The following is a 12,293-nucleotide window of genomic DNA, read 5'->3' on the forward strand; positions in this document are numbered from 1 at the left end:
TCAACACTATCAGCTGGGGGATAACCTGACCTCTTCAGCAACACCTAACCCCCTGGAAGGCAGGGAGGCCCTACAGAGAGACTCAAGACAAATTGTAGGGGTGAGTAATCACCAACTATATGAAGTTTAACAGGGGCAAGTGCAGGATTCTACACCTGGGATGGGGCAATCCCGGATATACGTACAGGCTGGGGAATGAGATTCTGGAAAGCAGTGCCATGGAAAGGGACCTGGGATTCCTGGTCGATGGCAAGTTGATGGCAAGGTCGATGGCAAGTGTGAGTCAGCAGTGCCCTGGCAGCCAGGAGGGCCAACCGTGTCCTGGGGGGCATCACACAAAGCATTGCCAGCCAGTCGAGGGAGGTGATTGTCCCGCTTTGGTTTGGCTTCACCTTGAGCACTGTGTTCAGTTTTGGGTGCTCCAATGTAAGAGAGATATGAAGCTATTCGAGAGCGTCCAAAGGAGGCACATGAAGATAGTGAAGGGCCTTGAGGGGAAGCTTTATGAAAAGCAGCTGAGGTCACTTGGCTTGTTGCAGAAGAGGAGGCCGAGAAGAGACCTCACTGCAGCCTACAACTTTCTTGTGAGAGGAAGAAGAGGAGGGGCAGGCACTGATCTCTTCTCTGTGGTGAGCAGTGACAGGACCCAAGGAAATGGCTTGAAGTTGTGTCAGGGGAGCCTTAGGTTGGATATTAGGAAAAGACTTTTCACCCAGAGGGTGGTTGGGCACTGGAACAGGCTCCCCAGAAAAGTGGTCACAGCACCAAGCCTGACAAATTCAAGAAGCGTTTGGACGATACTCTCAGGCACATGGTGTGACTCGGGGCTGTCCTGTGCAGGGACAGGAATTGGACTTCGATGATCCCTGCGGGTCCCCTCCAGCTCAGGATACCCTGCGGTTCCGTGTGAGCCTGTGTGTTTCCGAGCGCTCCCCAGCGCTCGGGCCGGGCACACCCCGCTCCCGCGGCCCCGGCCCCGCTCCAGAAGGTGACGCCACCGCCCGGCGCGGCTGCTCTGGAAACGCGTCTCCAGCCGCGCGCGGCGTTCTGGGAGCCTGGAAGGGGCTGCCGGGGCCGAAGATGGCGGCGCGGGGAAGGGCCCGGGCGGGCGGCGGGGACCGCCAGGAGGAGCGGCTGGAACCGGCACGCTCGGAGGCGGAGGTGCTGCTGCTGCACCCGGAGCTGCTCTCGGAGGAATTTCTGCGGCTGACCTTGGAGCAGGTGGGTCCGGGGAGCCGGGCCGGGCCGGAGCGGCGGCCCCTGAGGGGGAGTTCAGGGGAGAGCAGCCCCCGAGTCCGTGCTCCGTAGGCCACGGAGTTGCTGAGAGGAGGCCCGTGGCGTGGGAGATGTGTCCGTGTTTGCAAAAGGCTGTGTTTGAACACCGAGGCTGCTAAAGAGCAGTTTGCCCAAATCGACATAGTGTCTGCATTACAGTAAAACTGTCTGTGGAAAGATGATATTTACAGTGTTGAAGATTCCAGTTCCATACCCCGTGTAACCTGCTCCGGGTGCCCCTGCCTTGGCAGGGGTGTTGGACTAGGTGATCTCCAGACGTCCCTAAGTATTCTGTGATTCTTTGAATTAAGGAAGTGCAGCCTATGTAATCAGTCAAGCTAATGTTTAAGTACTAAAGCATTACTTAAATACTTATTAATTTTTAATAGTTGAAAAAAGAAATTGAGTTTGAAAGTGAGTTCTAAGCGGTTTAGGACCATACAAAGGTTTGGTTGATGTAATTTGAAATACTTGTTACCGCTCTACCTGAAAATTTTAGGTGTGTGAAACAATAGGAGTCAAAGTTTCAGGTTCTTGTATGAGGTCAGAATTTTCATGTGGTCTCATCCATGTAGTCTGTGTGGACAAAAATGTACACCTTTCAGGCCCCCATCAGAAGCCATGAAGTGTTGCCAAAAACATTAGTGACAGAGGCTTCATCTGCTTTTGGTGACCTCTAGTTTGGAGGATGTTAGTGGAGGTTTTTTTTTCCCTCTAATAAATCCGGCAGGAAGTACCAGGAAATGTTCACAGCCCTATACATGATTGAAAAGAAAATTGGTGTTCTGGTAAAACTGACAATTCCTAAAAATCTCACAAAATCATAGAATATTTAGGGTTGGAAGGGACCTCTGGAGGTCATCCAGTCCAACCCCCATGCCAAGGCAGGGTCACCTGGAACAGGTGGCACAGGAACTTATCCAGGTGGGTTTTGAATGTCTCCAGAGGGAGACTCCGTGACCTCCCTGGGTAGCCTGTTCCAGTGGTCTACCACCTTCAATGTAAAGAAGTTCTTTCTTATGTTGAGCTTAAACTTATTTCCCTTATTCTTTGGAAACTGGGGAAGGAAGCAGAGCTCTACATTCACAAGTGTGACCTGCGTTATGTTCTAGTTACCTGGTTTTAGAAGCGTGAAGAAGAGCTGTGGTACTGTGGTTGGATTCAGAGAAGTGTGTTTAAGCATGAAAACGTCACCTATCAACAGTATCTCTATCAAAATTTTTTCCTTTTTTTTTTACTACTGCTTTTATTGGCAAAACCTGTGGGGTTTTGGATGGGGAGGGCTGCAGGGTTGACCTGTGTGGGCAGAGGTGAATAAATGCCCAGTGCTAGTCACAGCTGCATCGAGCTGTCTCTGACACTGATGGAAAACAGCCCATCACACACCAGTATTTAGAGCAGGTGGCACCTATGCTCAAATGCACGTAACGAAGAGGGGCAGACACCGGAGGCAGGAGACTCCAAAGGGCACACAGGAAGAGGCACGTGAGGAGACATATGAAAGAGATGCGCTTGCAGGTGGTGGAAAAAGAAACTGTGCACTGACCAAAACATCCTATGTTTTCCATCATCTCACTGAAGGAAGGGACTGAGTGTAATCCACAGATTACCACAGTTTTCTGTGGAAAACGAGGGAATTTCACAGAAGGAAGGCAGGAGACCAGGCTGTCATTGGCACTGGGCAGTTCATGGCCTCTCCAAACTGATCATCCCAGCCACCCTCTCACTTTTGAAACTCTAGCATTTATGCCCAAAGCAGTACCTTAAAGTGGATTTTGAACAAATAAATTATGCTACTAAGATGGTTGTGCTTTGAATTTGTCCTTATAATAATAACTCTTTTTCTGTCCCCCACAGAAAAATATATTAGTTGAAAATGATGCGAAAATGGACAAAGATGGTCTCACTGATCTCTATATTCAACATGCCATTCCCCTGCCTCAGCGTGACTTACCAAAAAGTAGATGGGGGAAAATGATGGAAAAGAAGAGACAGCAAAGTGACCTGAAAAGTGAGAATAAAAGGTAAGTTAGCTTTTATTGGGCTAGACCTGGAGAATTTAGGACAATGCATTTAGTTCAATCTTTGTTTGCCTGATTAATAAAATTCGTACAGCTTTTGGACGTTGTCACAGTTTCCAGAGAATGCTGTGTCAGGTTTCCTGTTTTCGAAGTGAAAGATTCTACTACTGCAATAACGGGAAAAAGGGAAAGATAAGTGCTTTGTTATCCAAATGTTAGTAATGATATTTAGCTTATAGTGCTTCTTGATGTAGAACTAGAGAATGGTTTGGATTGGAAGGGACCTTTGATGGTCATCTAGTCCAAAGAAATAAAGGTACTAGGCTAGATGTTTTTGGGAGAAAGAGGCAATGTTAATTTTTAGGTGGGAGAATGGCTTCATCCAGAGTTTATATGTACAATAACTTTAGGGGCTCTTGTTTTGGTACAATAAAATGCACTAATGGTTAAACCTGTGTATATTTGCTGAGAAAACAGTAAGTATAAGGAGATAACTTTAATCTACCAGTCTGATTTTCTTTGCACTTAACATCTAGCACACTGGCTTAGTCTTTTGTTTCGTTTTTAAACAGTTTTAAGATTTTCCAGCAGTTACTGTTTTTGCTTTTATTGCTTCTTTCATACTTAACAAATATGTTGACAAAGTACTGTTTACAAAAGTTAATCTTTTCCTACTAGTATTACTAACCCTAGAGAAATGAGAGAAATAGACAGTCATCACTTTCAGCAAGTAAAAGTTGCACAGAGAAAACTTCAGTTTTAGTACACTGTATCAAGGAAGGTCAGTTGTCTTTTTGGAATATTAGAATATTACACTTTTCATCAGAGTTGTGTGCACCACTTAAACAAAATTGACACAATGCCATTGTACAGAAGAGGAAGTAGAACTTGACATTCTTGTTTCTAAAATGAAATCAAAATTCTTAGATGTTTTGAAGCTGTAAGTTATGTGCAAGTTGGAGCTGGGAACTAGGCATGGTGTTAGTTCACTTTAGAAATCAGATAAACTGATTGATTGTATGAATAAGGGAACTCTGATGAGTTCTCTGTGGAAATCACATGGAATTAGTATGAGGCTTGAAGACTTGATCAGCACGGTTCAGTATGTGTTGGCTTACCTCTAGTAGTTACAGATTGGAGGTAAAAACACACTGAAATTTAAAAATCAGTGTTGAATATTGTGTTTAGTCTTACTGCTGGTGATTAATGTCATGTCCTAGAAGACTTGCTATATGGCAACTGATTTGAAGCAATATGTTATACTTCAGTAACACAGTCAAATATCTGAGGTTAGAGATGATGGTTTATATATCTTATTACTGAATATTTGAGTTTGCAGACAATCATACCAAATAAAAACAAGCATAGTCTATCCAATTTCAAGCATTTCAGAAAGTATTTGTGTCCAGGGATAGTTAATTTTGTAGATCTGTAAGATCAGCTTGCCTACTGAAGGAAAGAGAATGATAAGAATCTCACGGTGTATAAGTAGTTTCTGAAATGTCATCAAGTCTGAAGACTCTCACCTGCAAACGCTCAGTCTCTAGGAGCACTGTAGCTGTTCTTTACCATGCACTTCAAAGTAAGCAGCAGGATTAGATGTAGATATGCATTGAAATCTAGGTTGCACAGAAGATGATCTGCAGGAGGGGACACAGCCCCAAAATGGCTGATTTCAGCAGTTGCTGAGCATCGGTGTCCTCCCTCAGAAGAGTGCTGGCCTACAGGAGTCCTACTGTGAAGTATTTAAGCTGCCTGTACTTTATATAAACGAAGCAAACATCACTCCCAATGTTCTGTGTTGTGCTGTGAGACATGTATCTAAAAATTGGATGTGACAGTCCTTGACAGTACAGCATCCAAACTTCTTTTGGAGTGTTCCCAAGATTTTTCTATGGGAATGTTACCTGTATTATGTCATTTGTACAAGTGCTACAGTTCTAAAATTGAATTTAGAATAGATAACAGTCCAGGAATTGAAGTTAGCTCCTAGCTTGCCACTGTTCACCAGTCTGAATATATAAAAAACCCTGACTCCATAGGAAAAGCAGACTTATTATGTTATTATGTTAAGGAAGGTGACAGGGAAAAAGGTCTAAGAGCTGAACTTTGTCTTGCTTTATGAACTCCGAAACTGTGACCACTCGCATTTTTTTAAAGAAATCCCTGATCTGACAGAAAATTGTGCAAGTGATGTGCAATTTCTTAATATGTGAGATTTATCAGCAGCTACTATTCTATTGTTGTTCCAAGTCCAAACTGATTAAGTCTCTGCTTGTGGCTTATTTTGAAGTCTGTTGAGATATCTAAAATCAATATTGTCAAATTCATAGAGTTGCAAATAAATTCAAATATATTCAATCGTTGAAACTCTGTAATTCAACTTTTATTCATCTGTTTAGTATGAGGTGACTGAACAGTCAGTGTATACTGAAAGCCAAAGTTTCTGATCAGGAATATTATATACCTTAGTGCTGGTTTGGGTTTTTTATTTGTTAAATCTGCACTTTCCAAACAATTTCTCTTTGTCATTCTTGAGCAATGCTTTTTTAAATCTTTGAATTCATGTAGGGTGAGTTATGTTTACTTTGTACTTTATTTTCTCACAATCAAAATGTTTTCTGATAATACTGTTCTGATATCAGCCTGGTAATATTCCTTGTCATGTGTCACTGAATTGGCCAGCTCTGACTACACATAGGCTTAAAGGCAGAAACTATTAAAAAAAAGTCATTAAATCCACTTAGGGTTCCTGTTCAAAGACAGCTTATTTTAAAAAGAGGTGTGCTTTTTTTTGCTTAATGTTTTTATTCCTTGTGTGACAATATTTTGGACTATCTTAACAGTATGATTTTGAATAAGAGTGGAAACAGGGAAATTTGGAATTATCAGAATATTAGATGCTGTTCTTGTAGGTAAGGCGGCACATGTTTTCTCAAATATTCATCTTTTGAAATACTTAACACGTATCTCTGTAGTTACTCTGGAAGAGCTGCAGTGGTATAAGCATAGAGTCTTTGGTTGTACAACTGTAATTGTTTGCCTACACAGTTCCTCACACAACTGTCTTTGCTGAGGAACACTGTTGCTCACACAAACCCCTGCCCCTTGGTATTTTGGAAGCAATTTTTGTTGCTTTTTATTTTTATTTAAGTATATGTAAGTTTATATAAGTATTTTTATTTAAGTTTGGAGCAGATCAGAGTTTAATGTTAGTGTTTTGGGATATATACTTACTTTAGACAAGATTAAAATAATTTTCATATCCAAGTCATGTCTTGGATATGCTATTTTTTGATCGTATAGCTTGTGTTTCTGAGAATTTTATGATTTGTATTTTCAGTGTTACAACAGTGGAAGGGTTAAGGAAACGGCCATTAATTGTATTTGATGGCAATTCAACAAGTACAAGCATAAAGGTGAAGAAGACAGAGAATGGAGCTGCTGATCGCCTGAAACCTCCTCCAGCTGGAAGCACCACCAACACTGTTCGAAGATTATCACTTTCTTCAAATGCCTCAACATACATTTCAGCCTCCAGTTTGTCAGAGGACACTAAGCTGGGAGTGAGAAATAGTGAGGCTCAGCAGAACAATATTTCAAAGACTAACAGCGGTGTGTTGAATAGTCTGAAGGTTTACCCTTTGTCTCCAATAGCAGGAACTACTGTTGTGAAGTTAAAGAGGTCTGTTCCAAAAGAGGAATCTGATTTGCCGGTACGTTTGTGCAGTATCTTGTTTTGCAGCTTTTTTTAGTTGAAACTTACAGGACCTGAAGAGCTTTCAGGATTATTTTATTTTGGAGGAATAGTAGAGTATTTAGAAATAGATGAAGGTGTAGCTGGTTTGGGAACTTTGCACTTGTCCATGGGAAACTTCTGTGTGAGAGATGCAACTCTGTAGAAAACATGCACGTAATTTTAAAATAAGTAAGTAGGTAAAACTTAAGGTGGTACTGGTAGCAGTCAAATAAAACACCAACTAAATAATTCTACTGGTAGGTCTGAGAGAAAGAACAGGTATTGTAGAACAACATGAACAACCGTGGAGGGAAGACAAGTGATCTGTTTTCTGTAGTAGGAAAAAATGAGATGATTTGTAGCAATCACACTTGAAAGGTTGAGTAGGACAAGCTTTTATTTGTCACAGTAGAGATATTACAGGAACAGAAGTGAGATGCTGAGAGCCATAGAATAGATCCTTAGAGGAAGAATGCCATCTGCTTAAAGTCTTGCGTAGGAATTAGCATGCTAGAGGAGGGAACTGGAGGTGTTAATCTGGAGAGTGCTTAGACTGTGGGTCTGAATGAGAAGCCAAAACAACAAACTCTCAGTTGAGGTGAGACACCAAAGGTTGAGGGCTCGTTTTGAGACGGGATTTTAATTTAGTACTTGGGCAATGAGGAAGACATGCTGAGATCCTGAACAGAAGGGTGTTGTTCTCTTGTAGAAGTCTGATGAGTGAGATGTTAACCATAAAGGTAAATAAGTACCTTCTTTCTGCAAGTTAGATTTGGCTGTAGACAAATTTTGTGTATACAAGAGAACTACCCTACAGAGTGGGGCAGAACAAAGCCGATGAGCTGAAGGGATGAGTGAAGAGCTGAGGCAGGATCTATGAATTCAGCAGGGCCTATCTTATAAGGTGTAGGTAATGGTCCTGAATGCAGCTGCCAGGTGGGGAGATGGAGCAGTGTTTCATTTTGACAGCGGTGTGATTAGTCTTAGAGGGCTTGTCAGTGAGCAGGAGCAATGGGTCACCTCTTCAAAACATGCCATGAGGTAGGGATGAATTTTATATTTGTGTGGTATTCCTTCATGATACAAGTGAGGGAGTTTTCACATTTCCACTGGAGTACAAGAATATCTGAAATAAGTCTGGGCTTCAAAGGAAGAAATAGAAATGTGTATTCTTAGTTGAACTGCAGGGGGAGCTTTAGATATGCAGTGTGCAGTTATATTGATTAGAATTTTCCCAAGACAAGAGGCTGAACTTCTGTTTTCTCAATATTCCATCATTAAATGCTTTCTGTTAATATCTTCTTTTAAATCCTTTAATTAAAGAATGCAGGTAATATCCTTGCTGCATGGATTGCTAGGTTCCATCAGACTCATGTTAAACATGAGCACCTAAAAGTGGCTATTGTAAAAGACAGCTTTAACAGCTTTTACAAGAATCACGGCTGAGGCTCTGAATGAAATTTACACTCAAGAGGTGTGTTTCCTGCTACCTGTATGACTAACTTCTTTTAGTATTTAGAACTCTTCCAAGTATTGGTCAGATCTGAACCTACAGAGCTTTTGAAACTTGTTTAGTATACACCTCACAGCTTCTTTATATTTCATTTAAATGTTTTGTAGACACAGCGATGGCACTTTTAAGTGCCACTATATAACTGACACTCAAGCTATGACCTCTGACATTTGCCTTTCTACGTTAGCCACAGTTTAGGTTGTTCCAGTTAATACCTGCAAGTTCAGTCATGCCTTGGTTAATGTGGGTCAGACGTGTGAAGTTAGGCTAGTGTGTTCTATGGATGGTACTTTACTGTCTGAAATTAAAGAATGTGGTATTGAATAGTAAGTGATGCAGTCAGGAAGAATCAGTGTACTTGGCAGATGGCTGTAGAGTGTAAAGCCTGATCTATTTTTAGTACAATGACACTAGTGACAATTTTCTCTTCAAGCAAGTGACTGTTCTTTGTCTTTCAAGAAAATCTGAATTTCTCATGCTGAATAGCACAGAATTATCCCTCCCATCTATAGGTCTGATTCTCTTAAACCTTTCAGTGGTCACAGTCCAGAGCATTGCTGTAAATAAACTAACAGTGAAACTCTTAAAAACAAGAGTTGCAGTGAGTTGCAGAATGTTCTTGAAAACTCATATACCTATCTTTATTCTGCTTGTGTGAGCTATTAAAGCTCAATTTTTCAGATTTGTTTTGTTATTATTTTAGATGATGAAAGGTAATTATTTCACCATTTCATCTCCCATTGTTTTGCTTCAGATTTTCTTGATTTTTACAGGTTCCTTGGGGTGGGGGTGCTTGAAAGATGAGTTCATCTTAGGCTTTGGTGATTATTTATCTTTTTTTATCCAGATCATTACAAGGGAAGACAAAATTTTCTTTCTCTTTTTCTAATGCTTTTACTATTTGAAAAAGTAAATTGGTTTCCTAGTTGTATGTTTGGGTTTTTTTCCTTATGCAATCCCATTTCAACAAGTATTTTAAGAACACGATTTGAAATAACTTTAGAAGTGTGTTTTGAAACTCCAACATGTACCTGTTCCTAACCTGCATAAAGACATTTTTGCATATTTGATTTTAGGTTAGTAAAAAACCAAAATACATATATGATTTGTAGGTAGTTAAATTCATTGGCTCTTTTTTTATCTTCTGTAGAGACGTTCTGTGATATTTAACTTTCTCCACGAGATGGCAATAGAAAGCTATTGTGGTAGCCTATAGCTGAGTACAGCAATAGTACCAGATTTGAATAGGTCAGATGAATGACTGACTTCTATTTGCACAGTATGTCTAAGAATACTTATATATGTCTTTGTATTTCAGAGTGATCTAAAGCCTACGGAAGCAAAGAAGAAAATCCAGCATGTTACATGGCCATGAAGTAGCTAATGGTGCTTGAAACATAAATATTACTTCCATATTTTCAAATAGATAGGTATATTTAAGCAGTTTAAATAAAATTGTTTTTTAACCTTACAGAGATTCAGATTGCTGTGAAGCTTTAACAAGTTTAACAGTTCCATGTTGTAAATCTGGAGTCACTATCACCAGTAACCTTAAGAGTGTCTACTCTTGTACACCAAGTAGTTAATTACTTGTTTAACAGGTGGTGATATTACACTGTACTAAACCCCCCACTTTTAGTTTTCAAGGTTATTATAGTTCATCTCTTCCACATCACTATGATTCACACGTTGTTTCACTAAGGTTCAGTTTTGTTCCATGTCTGGTTAAATAGTTAAAACAACTGTTGAGATTTAGAGTGATCCCAAGAACCTTCTTGGCTTTAAAAAGGTAATTAATTTGCATGAGAACACTGACCATTCTGCTGATAAGATGGCCTACAAGACATTTTTTTCCTTTTTGTTGCACAGCACAGGAGTGTAAAATTTGCAGTGCAAGTTAGTCTGGTAATAAGAGATGAACTATTTTAACAGCATTACTTCAAATTGAAGTTTCTCTTGATATGTGAAATAAGAAATGCAGAGATGGAAATATGTTATTAGACTGTTTGATATGAAACTTTGAGGGGAAATAGTGAATGGATTAGTACCATGTTCTCTTAAGTACACACGTGTATTTTATACATGCATAAGTGTAAAACTGCCAATGTAGCAAATTTGGTTGCTATCCTGGTTACAATCATGCGTATAAAATATGGGAAAAAACAGTGGAATGGAAACCAGTGCTTTCTCAGCTTATGAAGTTGGAGAGGGGCATGGAGAGGAAGACAGAGAAGTACCTTGAGAGCATTAACACATGTAATTGCACTCTGGAAAACATACACAAAGCTGTTTTCCCTTCCTTTGATAATTTAAGATGGATTTTGGTTTTCTGTGAGACTTGATGTTTCATCTGAATTATTGGTAGTGCCTTACAGGGCAGAAATCCAATTAAGTTGATAGAAAATTTTTATTAAAACTCAGTGGCTCAGGATTAAGCCAATTTAGATCAGTTTTAGATATGGATGGTAAATAATAATAACAATGCTCCCAGACTTAGTACAACAACAAAAAAAATCGACTTCTGAATCCTCTTAGATAACCCACTAAAAGAAGCTGTCAGTAGTGATCGGAAAGCTTGTTTACATTTTTAACACTGGTTTATATTGAAACCAACCCCTGTAGTTTAGTTCATTACTTTACAGAAGTACTCCATTCACTGTTATGATATAAAATGCACTTCTCGAATGCTGTAAAATGGTAAGAATGTGTGTTTTGAAATAGTGTGCTGTTTCCCTTTTACTAAACACTTGTGCAGTTTTTGTACTTCAGTACAGCAAACTTTAACGTAATGTACATTTTGTATGTAAAGACTTGTCTTTTAAGTAGCCTTATCCTATTTAAATAAATTAAATTAAAAGCAAACAAAGCAGTGCTGACTTGTTTATATGATGTAATTATGATGTAATTAAGCTTGCTCATTTTAGTAGCCACTTTGCAGGTTTAGCAGCAGGTAGTATTCATGTGAAGTGCTGGTTCTTGCACTAGTGTAACAGTCTGATAGGAATTCTGTTTTGTGCTTGGCTTATTGTCAGTGATCCAGAGTGTAGGATGTATTTCATGTAGTTCCAGTTTCTAGGAGCACGTGTGTGTTGGTATGTGTTAAGGAGGGACATTCAGAGCTGTACTGGGATGATAGCATGATGCTGCTATTGCATGGTAACAGTCTTGGTTTTAGGCTGGTATGCTTTTCAGTCTTGCCATTTTTCACCTGCCCTTCCCCTAAGCTAGGACCATTTTGCCCTCTGTTGTAGTACTTGGGAGACAAGGTGCAAGCCATGCTGCTCTTACTGTCTTCATAGAATCATGAAGGTTAGAAAATACCTCTGTTATCAAGTCCAGCCCTTCCCTGGATAGCACCACACCCACTAAACTCTATCATGAAGTGCCTCGTCTGCTTGTGTTTTGGACACTTCCAGGGGTGGTGGATGATTCCACCACTTCCCTGGGAAACTTGTTCCAGTGCTTGATGACTTCCAGTGAAGAAAATTTTCCTAATATCCAACCTGAGCCTCCCTTGTCACAACTTGAGGTTGTTTCCCCTTGTCCTATCACCAGCTGCCCGAGAAAAGAGGCTTATGCCCATCTTGCTTCAGTCTCCTTTTAGGTAGTTGTAGAGAGCAATAAGACCTCACCTCAGCCTTCTTTTCTTCAGGCTAAGCAATGCTCACCTCCAGCCCCTTCACCAGCTCCGTTGCCCCTCTCTGGATACTCTCTAGCACCAAAATGTCTTTCTTGCAGTGAGGGC

At 40.4% G+C, this 12,293-nt stretch overlaps 1 protein-coding gene across 1 annotated transcript; it reads left to right on the forward strand.

Annotated features, from left to right (window-relative positions):
- The first annotated feature begins 1,074 nt into the window (after positions 1-1,074).
- Positions 1,075-11,410, forward strand: CUNH2orf49 (chromosome unknown C2orf49 homolog). Its single transcript, XM_050333851.1, has 4 exons — positions 1,075-1,221; positions 3,133-3,299; positions 6,640-7,012; positions 9,867-11,410. Exons 1-4 carry the CDS (start codon positions 1,081-1,083, stop codon positions 9,921-9,923), a joined length of 738 nt encoding a protein of 245 aa, XP_050189808.1. The 5' UTR covers positions 1,075-1,080; the 3' UTR covers positions 9,924-11,410.
- The last annotated feature ends 883 nt before the right edge of the window (positions 11,411-12,293 follow it).

The sequence above is a fragment of the Myiozetetes cayanensis genome, unplaced genomic scaffold, assembly GCF_022539395.1.
Source record: "Myiozetetes cayanensis isolate MyiCay16 unplaced genomic scaffold, myiCay2020 scf5-8, whole genome shotgun sequence".
Taxonomy (NCBI): Eukaryota; Metazoa; Chordata; class Aves; order Passeriformes; family Tyrannidae; genus Myiozetetes; species Myiozetetes cayanensis.